At 41.0% G+C, this 22115-nt stretch overlaps 1 protein-coding gene across 1 annotated transcript in view; it reads right to left on the bottom strand.

Annotated features, from left to right (window-relative positions):
• Positions 1–31: 31 nt before the first annotated feature.
• The window catches only part of LOC138622796 (SH3 and multiple ankyrin repeat domains protein 3-like), a gene marked incomplete at its 3' end in the record, with an annotated part of 136071 nt that continues 113987 nt past the window's right edge, over positions 32–22115 (bottom strand). The window contains exons 14-20 of the mRNA XM_069701848.1: positions 8689–8764; positions 5940–6022; positions 4434–4558; positions 3872–4007; positions 807–887; positions 608–631; positions 32–213 (exon numbers count right to left, since the gene is read on the bottom strand). Coding sequence (XP_069557949.1) covers positions 32–213; positions 608–631; positions 807–887; positions 3872–4007; positions 4434–4558; positions 5940–6022; positions 8689–8764 — 707 coding nt within the window. The remainder of the gene's footprint in view (positions 214–607; positions 632–806; positions 888–3871; positions 4008–4433; positions 4559–5939; positions 6023–8688; positions 8765–22115) is intronic.

Here is a 22115-nt window from a genome sequence, read left to right as displayed (position 1 = left end):
GCCAGGTGTTTTTGAGTGTGTTTGTATGTACGCCAGCATAGTGGCATATGCTGTCTGCCAATGAGCTGTGTGTAGGTGCGCTCACACTGATCTCTGCTGGTGTTATTCTCCTGCTGGTAGGCCGTTGTTTGACAGTGGCTGCTCTGTAATCTGCCTCCGAGGGCTGAGAACGCAACATAGACTCTTGGGATGCCAACATCTCATCTAGTCTCTCTGTTGAAAAGGAAATGAGGCATAACTAAATACTGGGACATAAGACCATGGAAATGTTCTGTCATCATTTCTGACTTTTAGGTAATAGAAGAGTGCAAAGGCATCTCTAAGAGGTAGCTATACGCTGCAGTGTGTGTGTGTGGAAGGGGGGGGTCATGCTCTGGGTATTGTACTAAATCACAACACTGTCTCGAAACAATTTCATTGTGTTTCCTTGAGTGAGCGCTAAGACTTAAGAGACAAAGAGAGAAAAAAGACAAAGTGGAGAAAAGGAGTCAATGTGTTTCAAGCATTATTCGCGTTTTCTCTTCTGTTCTAATCGACACTGCTTAAATTAGTGATAAATCATCTTCATGACGTTCAGAGAGCTGTCAATTTCTTGCCTCAGACTCACCTCCTCTTCTCCTCCGAGCAGAAGCTTGGTGGGAAAAAGATAGCGTCAGGAGAGGAGGGGAAATGACAAGAACAAGGCAACAGAAGTGACTATTCTAAAAGTTAGGAGTCACCAAGTTTTAATGACTAAGCGAAAGCAGAAATACGACAGAAAAGAAGACGCTAGTGTTGGGTTTGTACGCCAATTCTTTGGCACTCACCAAGTTCCTCCAGCTCAGCAGTCATGGACTTAGAGCGCAGTGTCAGGGTGGTGCTTGGAGCTCTCTTGGGTGGTGGGGGAGCTGTGGAGAAAAGGCACGGTGTTGAGGCTGAAGTTGAGGGGGTTGAAAATCCTTTGGCTTTGCGGCTCAGTGCTCTCCTGGCTTCCCCCAGACGACCAGCCCATCCTGTCTTGGCTGCTTTGATTTGGTCAAATTCAGTTGAGCTGGATCTCTCACACTTAGCAAGGACCTTGTTCAGGCTACGGTTGGAGCCCAGCTTCTTCATGGTTTGTTGTCTGTTGGTCTGATGGCTTCCAATTGTGTCTTTCTGTCTTCGGGACTTTCACTTTTTTAGTCTCTGTGCTGCAAGAATTCCTCTCTGTTGAGGAGTCCGTTGGCAGTAAACGTACAGGGCATCCCTCTAAGTAACATCTCTATCTTTCTGAATCCTCCCATTAAACACTGAACTACAGAATGTGTACGCCACAATAGGCACAATATGTAAAACGTGTGTGGAAAGGAGAGGGAGAAAGTCGTCCATCTTACTTTTAATATGCTGCCTGTCTGGAATTCAGCAGATGTGCATCAGACAGAAACTCAAGAACCCTCCGGCTTACACACATGCATATCCTCCCACAGAGAAAACTCCATGGGGGAGGACACAATGACATGTGGGCTGACAGACGAAGAGATGGCAGCAAATATAACAGCTAAGGAAAATGATGCGCTGCAGACTTTATACCCCGAAGCTCAGAGGACCCTCCCAATCCTACTATACACACATGGCAACTGGGCTGCTACCGTCCGAGTCACAGCAGTAAATCATATCTATGAAATCTTAGCTTCAAAAATAAACTCCTGAGTCACAGGTTTAAAAAAAAAAAAAAAAAAAAAAAAATTCAATAAACGCTGCAATCAACTAAACTAAAAAAAAAAAAAAAAAAAAAAAAAAAAAAAATGCAGTCATGTACAAGCTGCAGTAACAATGTGATGCCATGCAGTCGGACAGTGATCATAAAACCACACACAGCAGCAATCTCTACACGCTACGACCTCGCCAAGTTTCCTGACAATACCCCACAATGGACCCAGATCAGCTCACTCTACGTGAGATCGACTAGCAAACACTCAATGCGCCACTGTAGAGCGACGGCTCTCCAAAACCCACAGATACCCTAGAGCCTTACTAGAGCAGAACTATCATGCTGTCGTCAGCAGCTGCAGATCTACTGCACATAAGCCATCCCGGGTATTGTCCGTATCAAACATCTTCATTTCCTCACCAGCCTGCACATTCTAGTACAGGAGCAGCGAGCCGAGGAGACGGAGGAGGATGGAGAAAGAGAGAGGAACAGAGACAGGCTCAGAGGGAGAGAGAGTTGCTGTAATGTAATGCTTAATTCAAACATGCAGTGTAGTCGCCATGGTAACGGTGGCAGTAGTGAGGCCACGCATGGTGCAGAGTATGTGTGTGTGTGTGTGTGTGTGTGCGTGCGTGTTTGCTCGCGAGTCTGCGTGTGTCAGCATGTGTCCGTGCTTTTGTGTAAAGGTGCGCAATATGCAGCGAGTCCCACCAGAAGAGCCGAGCGATAGGAGAGGGTGTTCCACACAGATCGGGGGGTGCAAAAGAAGACACGGAGAAGTTTGAAACACGAGCGAAGGATTTAATTCCCTCTGAGCTCTAAAACAGAAGCCGCGCTCCTTCGAGTCTTCGGCTGTTTGTACTGTCTGTGTCTCGGCACTTCAATTTGTCTGCCCCCCTTGATTTTTTTTAATTTTTAATTTTTTTTAATGGATTAAATAAGTATGAATAATGTGTTAATTAGCAAGCTTTGGCGGTACAGATATGTGATTTTTGTAACCTTTGGACAGGAGCTGTTTGCCCTGTCTACGGTGTTTGTGCTAAAGACTAGAAACACGGTGGCAAACAGCTAACCAGCTACTGGCTGTAACCTCTTATTAAATGGACAGACATGAGAGAAGTATTGACCTTTTCAACTCATTCCCCACCATGAAATGGAATAGCATCTTTACATCAATTTTCAAAGGTCAAAAAAGGCTGAAGCTATATAAAAAAGTATATATACTAAATATACTTAAGTATATATGAGTCATTATGTATACTCGTATACTTAAAACGTTTTTTTTTGCTTTTTTTTTTACATGCAGTAGACTAATAATGTCTAATGGTTTACCCAGGGAATGGGTTTATTTAAAGGCAACACGCATTAGGGAATAATGCAAAGACAACATGAATGAGAGACAGAAGGACAAAAAGAGAGATTAACAGAGACCATAAAGCCCTGAGTAGCAGGATTTAGTTGATACAGTACTGTCCCAATGAAACAAGGTCAAACTCATTTATCACTGTCTCTCTATCTCAATTATCACAAAGGAGGTGAACATGGTACTCTACCACGCATAAAAACCACACACACACACACACACACACACACACACACACACACACACACACACACACACACACACACACACACACACACACACACACACACACACATGCACCACTGCAGTGTACACAGTCCTGAGGTCATTGTGCCAGGACTGTGTGGGAGCTGAGTAATGGTGAGCTGTGGTTGACATGGAAACTACATGAATTTACAGCAGGGAAACGTGGTAGAAATTACCAAGACAACAGCAACACACATATCTGCCTCTGTGAATTGAACCAACTTCTTTGTCTCCGTTACATCATATAATTAATCTAATGAGGAGAGACATGTGTCATGTAAACTCTTTGAGTACATATTATACTTAATGAAGCCACGGCTAAACAAGCGCAAAATGTTACATGTGCTTTATTGTTCATACTAATAAATAGGCTGAGCCGGTTCTGGGTAAAAGCACATATGAATTTATCACATGATGCAGCACGCCACACATAATATAGGCACATGCGTGTTGGCAACAATTAACAAGAAAATGCATGCATTTAATATAAATATAAATTTGTTTACATCTAAAATGTGAAAATACTAATTAACATGAACTTTTTTCAAAAAAGGAGGGAACAGAGGAGCTAATTCCTTCACTCTTGTCGTTACCTTTCTTGCGAACGACTTCCTCAGACTCAGGTTTGCGTGTGACAGAAACCACCTTCATCAGCAGTCTGTTGCCCCCTTGCCGAATCAAGGACACCACCTGCTTATGGCCCACCTTCACCACATTTACCCCATTTACCTAAGAGAAAAGAGATGCAGAGACAAAATGAGAAATACCACACACATGCAGCCTTGATTTTGATGACGCTGCTGACAATAACGCACCAAAATTCTGGTCATTCAGAGTGGGAAACAGATGATCTACCTTCACACCGCAGATCATGTCTTTCTCTCTTTATTGAGTAATATGTCATTAATTCAAAAAGTAGAAGCTCTGTTACTTTATCTGTATTAGTTACAAATATTCCATTTTTTTTTATTTTTTTTTATTTTTTTTTATAAACCCTTTCTGCAGTGACATTAGTAACAATGTCTGGACTCCACAAAGCAGCAAAGGTCTGCAATTGTTGGTTTTTCTTCTGTGTTCAAAGCCGTCGCCAGTTTGTTCAGTAGTTAGTAGTAGTAATTGTTCAGTAGATGACGAAACAAGATTGTCCTTAATTACCTCAATGAGGAAGTCCCCTGTCCTTAGACCAGCCCTCCAGGCCACTCCCTCCACATCCACTGACTCCAGATACTGCAGGGCAGGGAACGCTGGGGTGGGGGTGAACTCTTCAATGGGGGTCTCGGCTGAGAGGAAACAGTGAGGTTACATAATAGTCTATCGCTCCTTTTGATACATTTTTGCTTCAGTAGCAGAGGAGACCAACAATTACCGGAACAAGATCACAAACAGACCATGTATTAAATCCTGCAAAGACTATTTGGAAAATTCTGGCCGCCGGTTTAAATTCATTTTATTTAAATTTCATTGGAGGCAATAATGCATTTTTTAAAACTTTCCTTTTCGCTATTACTATGATATAATTTGTACATTTGTGCCGAGTTTAGTTTTAATTGTTGACCAAAGATATCTGAGTATATTAGAGAGGAATACTGATGGGTCTGTGGTACTGCTGTTACCTGCTGCATCTCAAAAATATTAATGATACATATAGTTTCATGCAAACATGTGCTCATTCTTGTACAACTGATGACATGTCTCAAGAAAACAGACACACACACACACACACACACACACACACACACACACACACACACACACACACACACACACACACACACATACAGTACACAAGCATACTTTAGTAAGTGAGTGCGCTATCACAAAGTCCATTTAATCTTGGAGCGAATCCAACTAAATCACTGACACAAGAGCTCTCCGAGGACCACTAAGTGAACTGCAGTGTGTGTGTGTGTGTGTGTGTTTGAGGGTACTGGGGAGTAAAAGACCGACTGAAAACGAGAGTGGGGTGAGCCAAGATCCATGGTAGTGAGTGATGGAGCGGTAAAGCACACTCAGACTCCCGGCAAGGTGCCTGAGAGGGGTTGCCATGGTAACCAGCCTGAGCAGGGGAGCTGGCACGTGCATGAGTAAAATGAATTTGTGGCGATGGAGATGAGTAGGGACCCGATTTCGGTTAAAATGCGGAAGGTATGACAATATTTGGAGAGGATAATGGATAGGAAGGATATGAAGGAGAAGGAGGAAAGTAAAGAGGAACAAAAACCAAGGACACAGAGCAAAAAAATATAGAGGAGTAAGAGAGGAGTGTGTCTCTACTAGAGCTCAGCGCCATGTGCAGGGAACAGATGGGACAGCTAGCTGACAGCTCAGCCAAGGATGACGCTACCAAAGGGGGCTACACGCATGCTCTCAATCACACACACACACACACACACACACACACACACACACACACACACACACACACACACACACACACACACACACACACACACACACACACACACACACACACTGAATGTTGACCAAAGCTGGTTGTGTTATTGACTCTCACAGTAACAATACCAACTGAGCCATACTCAGTGACTCATATCAACAAACTATTTCTCAGACCAAAACACTCACACACATTGAAAACAAAGAGGCAATCAACTGTTTTGGCGAAGGTGTTCCTGTGTCTGTGTGTGTGTGTGTGTAGCTCACCTTTGGCTCCCCGCAGGACAAAGCCAAACCCTTCATTTTCTTTCTTCTGTAAAACAGCATTCTTCTCCTCGATGATATAGTCACTGTAAAGGAAAGAGCAGAGGGACAGCAGGTATGAGTCCAACACCATCCTCAAACACACAAAGAGAGAAGGGGGGGAGAGGGTGGGGAGGGAGAGGGCAGGGGAGTAAAGAGGTTTGGTCGGTTGGGGAGGAGAAGTGGGAGTGGGAGGCGGTGGAGGTGTGTGCGCACACACACGCACGCACGCACGCACACACACACACACACACACACACACACACACACACACACACACACACAATGTTTGTAGGTTACTTCCTTTCCCAATCAAACTAAAATCGATGCAAGAAACCGCAGCTTAGGATTCCCAGGAGGTGTACTAGCATTTTCAGACACACACGCACTCCCGCACAGACACACAGACACACACACACACACACACACACACACACACACACACACACACACACACACACACACACACACACACACACACACACACACACACACACACACACACACACACACACACACACACAGGTAGAGAGACCGAGAACAAGAGAGTGTGCAGGCGAGAGAGAGACTCCTCGTGATTGAAGTGTCTTTGGGATAAAACTGAAGCGATTTTCCGGCTGATCCTTCAGATGAGACTGCAGCTGAGAAGTGTGTCGAGGGCTTTTGCGAAAGAAACTGACAGAGATGGCTCAGATGTAATATTGTGCTATGACTAATGACGGAGGAAGTAGGAAGCATTTCATCACTGTCTGTTTTTTACTGAGTGTTCTGGGGTGGAGGCTGGTAGATGGTGTTAACCTGTGGTGGTCTGCACACATTTAAATGTTTATGTGTTCAAAGCCTGTGGTCCAAAAGCAGAGTTAGTAAAGCAGTTCTTAGTAGCAAAGCAAATAGCAGCATTATGGTTCGTATGTGCAAAAACTATTCTCAGTACCGCTTCTCCTCATCAAACCAATGTGGTTGGGATTGGTCACATTAAGGTAAGAAGGAGTTAAAGTAATTTTAGAATGGTCAAACATGTAAAGGAAAGGAGGTGGTAAATTAGAAGACATCTGAATCATGCCTAATGCTGAACACTAACATATAATTTTCAGTGTGAAATAAAATAGTATAAAGGTGGCTTGAATATGTCACAGCTTAAGAGCAGATGATTATGCAATGCAATATTTTTGAACTCAAACCTAAGATACATAAAATACATCGTGGTGTACCTTCCAGTCTTTTCACAACAGACTAATAGACTGAGGGGACTGATGCCAGTTTATCTCCTGAACGCCCACACATAAGCCCTGAGTTTTGTAGTATTTTAAGTGTTATTGGTCCTCCTACCTCACAGCAGAGGCAGATACAGAGGGCTAGTGTTGAGGTTGCACCTCAGCGGTTGGCTGCAGTGTCATTAGCTTAGTTACACTCCACTCTCTCAGACTTACCAGGGGAACACAGAGCTCCTGCTGCTGGAGACAGGAGACCCGAAACAAACCTTTCTGCGGGGGGGAGGTCAAAGGTTGGGTTTCATAAAAAGCTATCTATCCACTTTTGCACTCATCATTATGCACATAAAGCGGTGCTGGTTAAGCATCACTACGATACGTTGTTGCACTCCAAATCTTTTTTACGCACTATGCTTTAATTTTTGATCTATGCCCCAAAATGCCGCATTAATGCAATGTGCTCACTGTCCTTATTCAGAATCTCTATCCACCTACATAATGCAATAAGAAAAAAACTCACATTTCAAAAATATTTCCTCAAAATAATCTTTTGACAAGACTGCAGCTCAGATTTTAAACATTGTACATTGTAGCTAAAGTTAAGTCTCTGTCCTACATGGGGCTCATGTTGATATGTCTAACTGGTATTTGATAGTTGTAACCTGCAGTGATATTTACTGTGGAGCCTCTGGAAAGCAACAAGAACTCATATTTTCGAGGACCTCTTAACAAAACTATATTTGGGTACATTTACTATTTGCCATTGGAAAAGGAAAATATATACATACGGCAAAATGTCTCATGAATGTTGACAATCTCAGATTAATGGCTTTAGTAATGTTAATTCAACAAGCCTGCAGCTCTGGTAATAGAAGTAAGATTTAATCTGGCGAAAACCTGAAGGATAAGAAGCTGACATTTTATGAAAGGCAGATGGAAACAATGCTCATACAGATGAGCTCTGTGTCTCAAATTGATAAACTGTGGCATTAAAGTGTGAATTTGCATCATAACAAAACCTCACACAGCTTGCTACTCCATTCTTAGCCTACAAATCTGATTTAACAAAGTAGGAGACGTCTCTACACAATAAATGTCATCTTGACACATGGACAGAAAAACAAAAAACAGAGGAAAGATTGAATCAGAACATTCAGGAGGAAAATCACGAAAATATAAGCACAAAAATATGAATGCGCCCACATGAATGCATTTAGAGTATGCGCATCTGTATTCATAGTGCACACCCATACATACAGATAAACACTGAGTTATGTAATATGCATTTCAGAATCTACACTGAGTGCAATGGCACCTTCCTGCCTTTAGGTGGAAGCAGTTCCATAGCACTATATCACCTTTACACATGGACTTCTTTAACCCTGTTAAGGCAGGGAGGTGGTCTGTGATGGGACCAATAGAGTCAGTGCATTACAGTCTACATTACTACACATGATCCATTCATTGTTGTAGTATGCATAGCTCAGAGAAAGAATCTGTACCTGTATGAGGTGAAGTTGTCGTAGGATCCCACAGTGTAGTGTCGGAACAGTCTCTTTGTGCGGTCCTCCCGAGTCTCTGTAAAAGATGAAAACAATTACTTTTAAATTGAATCAAACAAGACAGAACTTTTGCATACTATCCCCCCATTGTCTTGTAAGCAACACATCTTTAATGGCTAAAAAATAAAACAAAAAGGTTTTCACATTGTGTTGAAACATGGTAGTGTATTTAAGTTTAAATGTCTGCTGATCTGTAAATAAAATCATATTTTTGTATGTATGGGCACACCTCAATTTGGAAAAAATACAAAAACTGAAAAATAAAAACCTGCCTGATTTTAATTTATCTATACAAAAAAGTATTATCCTCACAGAATAGTGCATACTAAAATCAGCAATTGATGCCTGTTTTTCATAGTAATCTATGATTAGCCTTATATTGTAAGAGCAGTGGCGTGTTTTGAAAGCAAGGTCAGCCACATTTGCCAGTAAATTGTGTTCTTTCATCACTTTACCCCTGAATTCAGTGAATGACCTGAAACTAAAAATGTCTCAGGAATGGACTACACAGTACACAGTTGTTATTTTTTTGGATTATACTAAATTGTGCTTTTACAAATCCACAAAATTCCAAAAATGTCAGGGCTCTGTCTGCCCCAGTTCTTCAAATGTTAGTGTAAAAATGTCAGCAATAATCTAATTCAGTGAGCACAAAGAGGAATTAAGCTACCACAGAGAAGTAATTATCATTAACATGCTTCATTTATCATAACCTACCAGAGTCTAATTGTTCCATGGTAATTCTTTGCTTTTGAAACGGTAAAATAATTGCATAATTCTGCCTTTTTAAGTGTTTCTTTTAAAGGCAAATGCTTTAGAATGGGAGCTCAGTTGATATAGTGTGTGTCTGTATGTTTGGGGACAGTATATGTGTGTGGTCTCTGTCAATATGTGGATTTTTCCTGTGGGAGTGCTGATAGAGATCGATGCCCTCTCCGCATCCAAATAATACACACTGCATCTCCACTAAACATCTGCTGACTGCACACCACACGACCCTTTGAGGCCACACAGAAACTCTTAATTGGGCAAAGCTGTGAGTGGTGGTGATGTGAGACACACAGCATGCTGCCATGAGTCTGCGTTGTAAACTTGGTCACATGTCCAGCTGCTCCTCTCTTTCCCGGGACTTTACTGTCTGTCATCTAATAGGGGCAACAGATAAAGGTGTTTCAGAGATCCTGTATATGAGAGAGAAGAGACATGGGGGAAAAAAAATAGAAGCAAGATCAAAGTAAGTGAGCAGATTTGAAGTGGCCGGCGTCCTAAAATCCATTTCATCATGTCCATCTGACTGTACGAGTGACAGACTGTCAGCTGAGAACAACTCCAAACTCTGACAACTGCATCCACCGACACTTGGTGACAACAGAAGGGCGAAAAGGGATTCAGCAGTCCGCTCCATGTTCTTGATTTCACTTAACTTCGACCCATCAGCATCTGTTCTTCCTCTCACACCTTCCCCGTCCTTTTCCTCCTCTGCCTTGCAATTATAATCTTGTTTGCCTGTGCACAGGTTTTCATTATACAAAAGCCGTGCCATGTGAATCTCAATCGCTCTGATTCTTACACATTCGTTTGTTTCAGAATGATTGCAAACACGTGGCGTTCCTCCTCCCTTAGCGCACAAACCTCAGTCACAGGAAGATGTATGTCAGGAATAGTGAGTGTTTGTCTTTTTCAGTTCAGGTGAAAGATACAACTAAGAAAAAAGAAGACAGGTGGTGTCACTATCACGTCTTTCCAATCAGACAGGTTTCTTCACCTTTCTCTGAAGGACAAGGAGGCCCAGCCACTTCTTTTTGAATTTCCTTTAACACCTCACGATATAACTGTACGGTGTAAAAAAAATATGGATCAATAAACACTAAGAAGTTGAGATTTCTTTATCAAAATTAAGTTGAGTGGGGAATTCAATCAGATTCTATCAGTGGAAGTAAGGGGAAAAGAAAGGTGATGGGAGAGCTGGTCTGGGCAGGAAATACATTTGTTAGCACTGGTTGTTTAAGGGAAGTAGTAATGAAAAATGAGGGGATATTTGGAGAGAAAGTTATAGATGAGCCAGCACTTCTCTTCTTCTGCTCACTTATACAGTATTCTGTCTTTAACAGCTGTCACTGGGCTTTCTCACACACACACACACACACACACACACACACACACACACACACACACACACACACACACACACACACACACACACACACACACACACACACACACACACACACACACACACACACACACACACACACGTTTATTCAACCTCCCACATCATCAAAAAGCCCTCACTTCAAAAAAAATACAACGTACATGAAAAAAGAAAATCAGCCAAAGAGCTAAATAATTTTGGGAGTTAGTGAAAGTCAATGTATGCACTGACAGTATTGTGTGTACGGTATATGCATTGGTGTACGTTCAGTACGTGTGTGGATGAAAGTGTGTGTGGAGATATAGTCTAAAAGTGTAAAATTCAGCTCATTCATCACAACTGTCATGTATTTTGTACAGCCCAGGAGCATCTAAAGGCAGGGCCCTGATATCACAGATAACCTCAGCTCCACGTCCATATATCACACACACACACACACACACACACACACACACACACACACACACACACACACACACACACACACACACACACACACACACACACACACACACACACACACACACACACAGAAAAGCAGGGTACAAGAGACATGACAAAGGGCATCCACTGTAGGTAAAGGCTTATATCATTATACAGTATAAATCCAATTAGGGAAATCTTGTATTAGATCCCAGCAGCAACCAGCAGTGATGTCACCCGTTGGTTTGTGAAAGGCTGTTATGAAGCCTCGAGTTCGGAATTTGTCCGGCGCTACCTTGCTAGTCCCAAACGGTTTGGAGCCGATAGTGACCATATTTGGGTGAGCTAGGGGGGAGCGAACGAGGGATCTGACTCGATCTGATTGGAAACCCGGTGATACAATTTCCCACACATCGATAGCTGTAACCTGACTGCATCACAGGCCTGCCAATCAAACAAACATGCCCCCCCCAAAACCCAAGCTTTTTGAAGATTATTTTAGGATTAATGATGGAATAATTTTCAGATGGACGGCCAGAACACTAATCTGGAAGAGTGAATTTAGCGAATGATATACAGAAAACTTTTGAACATTTTATTGACTGAACAGTTTATGAGAAGTTGAATGGCAGTCTATGGAGCTGGTCCATGGCCTCATTTTACAGAGCCTGTAAGTCCAATTTTAGATACAAACTATGATTAAAAACACAAATAGCATGTGTTGTCCTACCCTTTTACTTTTGTGAAACATTTTTGTGTTTTTTTGAAATATTTTTGTGTTTTTTTGAAATGGTTTTGTGTTTTCTGAAATGTTTGTGTTCTGTGAATCATTTTTGCATTTGACCTTCAGGGCCACCGTAATTTAGGGTTCACGATCATGACAAACAAAAGGGTTGCAAGCAAGAAACCGTGTAGTCTGAAAAGTAACTCATTACACAATTTTCAGGGACCAATCTTGAATTATTTCTTATCACTATACACAGACTTGAAAGAAAAACGTTTTTTGTTTTTGTTTTAAGAGAACATCATATTGAGAAAAGCATGGGTGTGAGGATAATTTCAAATAGTGATGGACTTTATTTGTCATAGATATGGAGGTACAGATAGAATCAGAGACAGTATAACCCGTGGCGCACATAGTTGCCATCACAGCCTCTAAAATCACGTGAGTTTTGTTTGTTTGTATCATATAAGCAGGTGACTGACCTACTTTGTGCTCACACTACAAACAAAGCACACCAGGGTTCACCTGGGAATAGATCCAGCTCTACACGTTGTCTCAGTACAATTATCTGATACAGACCGCAGTTCGAATGGCAGCGGTCACTGTCTAACAAATCCGATTTCGACAGGCAAATGAACCTGAGTTGCTTTTAAGGAATTAACATCGTACTAAAACAACAATGCAGGAGACTTGCAGAAAGGGTTAAAAACCTCACATTCAGAATGATAAAGTGTCGTGAACGTGATACAGCATTGAAGATGCAACACTGTGTGCTTTAAGTGAAGCGAATATGCAACTGATCAGAGGTGCTAAACAAAGACGCAGTCTTCTGTGCTTCAAACCCAAAAGCTGAGAAGGATCCCCCTGCCTCATATTTTTTCGTGAGAACTACTTCTAAAAACTAGCACTCATTCTTTCATCTTAAAATATGCCTAAATAAAAGACTTCAATCAAAATTGCCAAACCAAAAACATGTCTTAATAGCTACTGTACAGCTGCAGCACTGCCAACAAAAATACCTGTTGATGTTGAAGGACAATAACAACATTATACGAGCTGCATAGTTTGATTGTTAAGTGTTTCATTTGGATGTGCTATCCTCAAACACGCTGTATTACTGTAATACTTGATACAACACAATTAGCTAAAGTAGTTAATTCAAAGAAGATTTGTTAAAGTACTTTCCACAGTGAATATAAAAGGTTCATGAGGTCAATTTTTTTTTTTAAATTTTGCAACCCATTGTAACAGTACCACGAAACAGCTCTTTCTACTCTCACACAAGGTCAGGTTTGTCCTCCCTGAACCACATGATTAGAATTTTTTTTTCTTTTGCACATACTTTTGGTTTTATGTAAAAAATACCTAAAATTATAGCTCAACATTAAAATGTTATTTTTTTCCCCTGTAGTACCCTGGAATTTACAAAGAGCAGAGATTTTCACTAAGTACCACAGATAAATGATCTGTTTGATCTGCAATCTTCCTGTGGTATTGATGGAAAGGTTTTGTTTCTATATGTTATGAGCGATAAGTCATCCATTAAAATGTGCGAATAAGCTGTTTGACGCTCCTTGCTGCTGTCAACACAGCGTGCCATAATCGAGATGAAAGCATATTTAGCATATCAAGCCAGACTTCATGCTTTCTGTCACTTTTTTAACGCGCTACATCTCAGAGCTCGGTTGTATACATCTCTTTCTTGGCCCACGGTGATTCTCTATTCTGGACAGATCGTAACACCTTCGCTGTCCTTGTCTGAAGGACGCATGAGCCACATCTCACACACACACACACACACACACACACACACACACACACACACACACACACACACACACACACACACACACACACACACACACACACACACACACACACACACACACACACACACACACACACACACACACACACACACACACGCAGTCTCTGAACCCTGCTGAATGAGAATTAACCTACGCTGTTTTACCACTGATAAGAGCTGCACACAAACAAGGACACACATCCACACAAACTTATCAAGTGAGCCTCATTGACTTTTTAATTCTTTCCTTCCACATCCCCACTCATCCCCTCTATCCTTTTCTCCTGCTCTCTCTCTCTCTCTCTCTCTCTCTCTCTCTCTCTCTCTCTGCCTCCTTATATCCATATTGTGTGTTCACCTCCAAAGCCCAGTGGATAGAGGACTAGTAGTAAACTCAGATGGCTTCCTACACCTTGAATTCCAAAACAGCGGTTTAAATTAATCACAACAATGCTAGATTCTTTTTGTGTCACAACTTCCAAAGAGCCACACAGCCTGTGAGGAGATGGTGGGAAAAAGAAAAGAAAAATAGAGGCAGAATCATCTTTTCTTTCTTTCTCTTTTGTGCTGTCATGCAATGTGCCTATCGTTCCACAGATCCAACAGGGAGTTGCTGAAGCGTGCAGGTGGATACAAGGCTAACCCATCTTGCACATAGGACAGAGGACACACCAATGTCTTCATCTTTTTCCCTCTTCATCTGCCTGTGTGTCTAAATGTGATTTTGAATAAGACTTTAATAAAAAAGGAATTCTTTTTTTCATTACTGGATGAAATTAGTCATGCTCACAATGTGACAGTGTGATAGAGAGGACAGTGAAGGAAAAGAAAACTCAGTACAAAAGAATGACTAAAAGCAGGCTCTGTATCAATTTAATCTTCATCTGGTCTGTACATACAGTGAATTCAAGTAAATCATGCATAAGGATTGCAGCTCCAGGATAGTGTTCAACATCAAAGGAGATTTGGACTATATGTACACATACCTTTGATATTTGTGTGACACACAACCAAAATGTTCTGCAACACATGGACATAATAGGATGAATGTACGTTATCCTAATTGCTTAATTAAAAGAGGAGGGTGTTGAAAGCGAGGATAGACAGACAGAGATGATCGATTCATTAGAAGACTAAAGATTGAGCAGGGCAACAGATGACGAGAGGCAAATGGACACCAAGATAGTCCTTATGGCGTTTTCCAAAACATTCCATATGGCAGTTCTAGAAACAATTCATTCACATCATAATTTTCTGAGCTGTCATGTCCATGGTTAAATTTGTATTTTTAAGTTGTAATCCTTGACATTTTATCGACTAAAACTCACTTTTTGGTAATATATGGTCTGGATTTTTTCTTCAATGATGAATTTAAATTCCTGTCTATGTAGCAGTTTTCTTTCATCGTGGAGGAGTCCACCTTTCCAGTTCTGAATTCAAGTTGCCTTGACACACATGACGAAATCACAGGAAATGATGCTTGCATGTAATTCAGAAAATTTCTATCTCATTGATTGCAGCTTCATTGTTTGCTGCTGTTTTTTTTTTTTTTTTTTTTTACCTTGTTAGAGCTGTAAGTTACTGCTAATGACTTCATTGCACTCCATGAGAACAATGTTTTGAGTGGTCAAATAGCTTTACTGTAAACACGGCTGAGGTTGGACCAAAATCTATACAAACTAGCTCCTCTCAGGCATAAGCAACCACATGAGACAGTCTTACCATGGTTTGCACTGGTCACAATCATTCATAAAAAGTCAACAAATCGGGACAATGATCATTTTCAAACAAGAAAACAAGAGATCAGATGCAGTCAATTTTGACCTACTTCTTTAAAAGACCGTGTTTCTGTTTGGCTGCACCGTGAACAGGTTGCTCTTTATGGGACCTATAGTATTAAACTCTTTGTCCTGTTACTATGGTACGTATGGGTGGAAAATCTTGAGGATTATAGCTTTGACCTCCTGCCTTGACCTTCTTCTCATGAGTTTTCATAGTAATGTCACACTACTTCCACATTTGCTACTGAAGGACAGTAAATATTTACAGTATTTACACTGGAGGATATAGGTCAACAAATGCAAACAGAAGTTGTTTCATTTGTTTGAATGAATGAATGACCAGCGCTGTCATTTTTCTGGTGAATTAGCTGACTTAAGGTTCGAGCCTTAAAAAACCAAGACTAACTGTTTCACACCATAGAGTCCAAGAAGAGAAGAGATGAGAAAATAAAGGGAGTAAGTGAGGCCAGAGACTGCGTCTGGATATAAACTCAACGACATCCTTTTAGGGTGGACAGTCTCAGTCTAACAAGGCGCTTTGATCATAGTTCAAGTACTAACGATTGGTTAGGGAGACAAGCTTTTAATAAAATAGAATAAGAGATGAGATCTAACAATGCCAGCACGAAGAGAGAAGACTTCATCAAAATGATCAAGGGTGAGAGCTGAACATCTTGCTAAGGCCCAACAAGTTGAAAGACCAGATCTGCCCTCTCATTTCATTAAGCACAACAGAAGGTTGCTGGAGGAGTGGCAATTATTTGATAAACATGACACACGGTATTAAAAAGAGAAACACGAGTGAGAATCTTCAAATAGAAATTCACATTTTTGTTTCAAGAATAAAACAAAAAAGCTTTCTATTTGTGGAGCAGGGTAGGGTGATGAAGTGCAGGGAAACAAAAGCCAGAACAAAGAAAAACTGGACAAATGCTAAAACCTTTGATCATTACAGTAAGTGGACATTAGGTACAGTTCTTCTCTGTAAAATATTTATATAATATTTATAAATAGTCAAATACTCTCCAAATACAATGTGTTTCTTTTTTATTGCTCTGAATCAAGCCCTCAGTCACAGTTAAATGTGTAGAAACAAACATCCTCCTCTTCTAAAAATGGAAAAAATGTTATGCTTGCAGACAGACACTGCTCTTCTACTACATTATGCTTTACGCTGAGTCACATTGCAAGTTTTTTACTTTTACAAAAAACTATTTTAGGTCCTATAAGATCCCATTTTAACATTACTCGCACTGTGAGGCATCCAGTCAGTGTGCTGAACAGTGCAGAGTGTGGCGGGACTCACCCCAGTACAGGTCATGACACATTGAGATGGTTTGCTCTGCCTTCACGACTGTTACCACTCCATCTACCCTGCTACACATCACGGGCAGATCTGACACCATGACTGGACAACAGTCCATTTTTCAACTCTCTTTTCATCCTCCTCTAAGACTTTGACAGGTAGGTTGTCTCTCCATCCTGCCACTTGTCTGTCTCCCAGCTGGACTCACTGAGAAGACCTGGCCTCCCTCTCATCTTCACCTTGAGACAATTAAAAGCACTCCTGAAACATCCATTTTGCTATTGAAAAATTCCTCAGCACCATATTCCCATTGAAGGACTCCCAGTTTTCCTCTTTTTAACAATGAAATAAGACTTCCGGGATGAGTAGCACAGAAACTGTGTGTCACTGTCTCTGGCCTTAATGTCCTATTCTGTTTCAGCCTCGAGCAAACAACTCCAGGAATATTTCACATATCTGCTTTTCTGCTGCCTTCCTGCTGTCTTCCTCCTCCTCTCCCTCAGAATTGGTTGGTTTGTTGAAGAGCCTTCAGAGAGCTCGTTGTTTCTGTGTAAGTGTCAGAGGCAGCGACCAACGCCTATAAATACCTCAGTTCTGTCAAAGTGGAAGAAGCCTTGAATAATTTACTCATATACAGACAACAAGAAGCCCCTCCTGTACAAGCTCTTCAAACACTGTTAGGGCTCGCCACAACACACCTTTGAGTCAAGGTCAAGACACGTTGAGGTGCACTCAAACAGACACACAAACACATACAGTTGGAAGGAAGGGAAACAGGAGCGCTCAGGAGGAATAAATGTCCTCAAGCCGAACTGTACTGAATCATCATGATCACTGATTGAATCAGTAGCTTTATGCTTTAGATATTCCCTCAAGTGTTAACAGAGAGCACTGTCAACTCAGCTGTATGATGTACAGCATGTTACTTTTTGCTTTAAAGCTCACTGAAACACAGCAAAAGCAAGCACTGTGGTGGTTCTAGTGATTTATACCATTCCTATTCTCACTCTCCCTTATTCTCCTGTAACTTCTTTATTACCCAAATGTAAACAAAAAAAACAACAAAAAACCAGAAATAATAACATTAAAGATTGCCGGCCAGGCATGCCGAGAGGCATGCTTTTACTGTTGTTGCATGTTTTACTGCTCTAGCAGGTAAATTATGCTTATGTTGCCACCTTTTTAGGTGTGACACCCTGCGATGGTGAAACACAGTAGTTGTTAAGTCATGGCAGTGAAAGAGTTTATGTAAATAAAGTCATTCCACTATCAGAGTCTACAGATTACTGGACAAACACCAACTACAGGTGAATATTGTGTGAAAGCGGCCATGACATTGTGAAACAGTGTAGATTGTCAGAGAATGCAGTAACCTGGCCATGTGTGCATGTGCTTGCTTATTGTTATGCGTGCACACATGCACGCGTGTGTGTGTGTGTGACCTGTTGTCATCTAGTGCAGCCCCTGTCAAATGCGATATGTCTCTGCTCCACTGCCAGACCTGCTTCAGCTTTGATTCACTGTTCAAATAGCATTGCCATCCATTATGATTTGATATGGATCTGTCCTCCAGAGAGAAAGATGGCTCAACACACTCGACTGACTTCTGATGAAAAGTACAGATAGTGGCCATCACTCTGAAGCGAACAAACAAACACAACACCCACGCACACACTCACACCTTGAGATATGTCGCTGTAGTTTTTTTTTACAGGTTTGAATAGCAGGACTCCTCTTGAACTGCCAGTCCATAACACCGACTCGGCTAAATTTTAATACCAAAGACATGTCTTCCTACCTGTGGTTTATTATATCTCTCTCTCTCTCTCTCTCTCTCTCTCTCTCTCTAATGGATTAGTTGGTTATGCAAATCTATCTGCTTACAAGTGTAAAAAAGCCTGTCCATTCGCATGCACATGCGCTTTCCCATCATGTCAGCATTTACGACTGTATTTTACAAGTCGTCACTAGAAAGAAACCGACTAAAATCTCTCTGTAATTTGGAGTCTGATCCTATACAGACTAATTTATGAAACCATAAGAGAAGTTAACTAAAATTAGTTTGTCATTGAAAGGTAAATGCTTTAATGTTACTTTATGAGCTGCACAGTTTAACCTGAGAACACTTAAATTACAGATTGGAAGAATACGCACTGAAGTACATTAAATGTAGAATTCCTGCTATCAATAATCACAACAAAAGATGGACAAGATGGCCATGAGAGCCTAAGGAGGCTTGTTAAAGGAAGAAAACACACCAGAGGGTCAAAGAAAAATGTGTGATTTTTATACTTAAATGACTATTTCGAATTTACGACGAAGTATTAGGGCCAGATTGAGAACAAAATATTGGAGGAGGAAGATTTTTTCTTATTTTGCGTTTTTGACAGTAAAGTGTAAATGTCGAGAAAAGAAAGCTGAAATCATATCTCGTGAATGAAGTCGAAATGTTGGGAATAAAGTCTAATTTGTTAAGAAGCAAAGGAAGCACGTTTGGACCTTTGTTGCGGTGATGCCAGCGTGTCAGACGGTGTCTCGCCTGAGCTCTATACTTTCAGGGTCAAACAACAATTAATTGTCTTATTGTATCTTGTAGTACAACATATCCTCTTTGTATTGTGTGCAGGTGTAACCACCGATACACATTAATCTGTCCATTTCCAGCTATTTGGGTCGGCACAAATGCGGCTACTTCCTCCAGGTTCATGTGGTTTCCACATACTTATTATCAAACTGTATTTATGCACTAAAAGAGAAACAATTTCCTCGTTACTAAAATCGATTCTAAATTGCAGGAGTTCATCTTTACAAGGCATCTTGTATCACATGTGCAAAGCAAGTAGTTTAGATTGTTGTGTCAAAAACTGTCAGCGTGGAATGCCGCTCGGGTGTGTGAATGGTTGTCCCGCTGGTGCTGTTCAGTTTGGTGATGAAACAGTTTAAGTTCAACTTTAATCTTAAAATATTATTTTATTCTGAAACTATAATTTTAACTTTATTCTTGACATTTCGACAGAACACAACATTTATATGGATTATATCAATTAAGTAGCCCCCCTTCTAAATGACTAATGCTCAAATTGTCTACAGTGCATCCGGAAAGTATTCACAGCGCTACACTTTTTCCACAGTTATGTTACAGCCTTATTCCAAAATGGATTAAATTAATTTCTTTCCTCAAAATTCTACACACAATACCCCATAATGACAAAGTGAAAAAGTTTGTTTAAAATTTTAGCAAATCTATTCAAAATAAAGAACGCAAATATAACACGTACATAAGTATTCACAGCCTTTGCACAGTACTTTGTTGAAGCACCAATTACAGCCTCAAGTCTTTTTGAGTATGATGCCTCAAGCTTGGCACACCTATTTTTGGGCAGTTTCTCCCATTCTTCTTTGCAAGACCTCTCAAGCTCCATCAGGTTGGATGGGGAGCGTCGGTGCACAGCCATTTTCAGATCTCTCCAGAGATGTTCACTCGGGTTCAAGTCTGGGCTCTGGCTGGGCCACTCAAGGATATTCACAGAGTTGTCCCGAAGCCATTCCTTTGTTATCTTGGCTGTGTGCTTCGGGTCGTTGTCCTGTTGGAAGATTAACCTTCGCCACAGTCTGAGGTCCAGAGCACTCTGGAGAAGGTTTTCATCAAGGATGTCTCTGTACATTGCTGCATTCATCTTTCCCTCCATCCTGACTAGTCTCCCAGTTCCTGCCGCTGAAAAACATCCCCACAGCATGATGCTGCCACCACCATGCTTCACTGTAGGGATGGTATTGGCCAGGTGATGAGCGGTGCCTGATTTCCTCCAGACATGACGCTTGGCATTCAGGCCAAAGAGTTCAATCTTTGTTTCAGCAGACCAGAGAATTTTGTTTGTTATGGTCTGACAGTCCTTCAGGTGCCTTTTGGCAAACTCCAGGTGGGCTGTCATGTGCCTTTTACTGAGGAGTGGCTTCCGTCTGGCCACTCTACCATACAGGCCTGCTTGGTGGAGTGCTGCAGAGATGGTTGTCCTTCTGAAAGGTTCTCCTCTCTTCATGGAGCAACGCTGGAGCTCTGTTAGAGTGACCATCGGGTTCTTGGTCACCTCCCTGACTAAGGCCCTTCTTGATGATGGAGGCCACTGTGCTCATTGGGACCTTCAATGCTGCAGAATTTTTTTCTGTACCTTTCCCCAGATCTGTGCCTCGATACAATCCTGTCTCGGAGGTCTACAGACAATTCCTTGGACTTCATGGCTTGGTTTGTGCTCTGACATGTACTGTCAACTGTGGGACCTTATATACACAGGTTTGTGCCTTTCCATATCATGTCCAATCAACTGAATTTACCACAGGTGGACTCCAATCAAGTTGCAGAAACATCTCAAGGATGATCAGTGGAAACAGGATGCACCTGAGCTCAATTTTGAGTGTCATGGCAAAGGCTGTGAATACTTATGTACATGTGATTTTTTAAATTTTTTTAATTTTTAATAGAGTTGCAAAATTTTCAAAAAAACGTTTTTCACGTTATCATGATGTGGTATTGTGTGAAGAATTTTGAGGATTTTTTTATTTTTTTATTTAATTCATTTTGGAATAAGGCTGTAACATAACAAAATGTGGAAAAAGTGAAGCGCTGTGAATACTTTCCGGATGCACTGTATATCACCACGGTCACAGCAGAAGAGGATTATTTTTCTAAACTAACAACTCCATCCGATACAATCAATAAAAGTTATTTTGTGAAAACATAGTTCTTATTAAAAAACACAATATTGAAAAATTATAGTTATTTTTTATATGTTAAACCTGGTAAGGAGCTGTTGCTTTATAAAGGATGCAATTTGATGCGTTTTTTTTCTTCATCTCACAGCTTCTGGTCGAGGTGCCACAAAGCACTTCTTAAGCCTTAAGCACACAAGGTTTATATGAAGGTATAAAAATAAAAGGTGAAAAATAACAGTGATTTCTTGTCTCTTGCAGCGAGCAGAGGGAAAGGTGTGATAAGAAAGAAGGTGTTACCAACATGTCTTCGGTGTGACTGGCCTTGTTAACACAGAAACATTCATATTCATCGTTCCAGGGTGACATTCAATTTATGAAGGGTAAAGATGGGACCTGTCCTTGAAATGCTGATAACATAAAAGACATAGAACACACAGTTGGAAGAAGAAGAAATACAGAGATGA

This window comes from Brachyistius frenatus, unplaced genomic scaffold (genome assembly GCF_029030835.1).
Source record: "Brachyistius frenatus isolate BFR_SWC_R1_liver_20210118 unplaced genomic scaffold, ASM2903083v1 Contig_39, whole genome shotgun sequence".
Lineage (NCBI taxonomy): Eukaryota > Metazoa > Chordata > Actinopteri > Embiotocidae > Brachyistius > Brachyistius frenatus.
The sequence above is the reverse complement of the archived record's forward strand: the minus strand, read 5'-3'. Positions and strand labels throughout refer to the sequence as shown.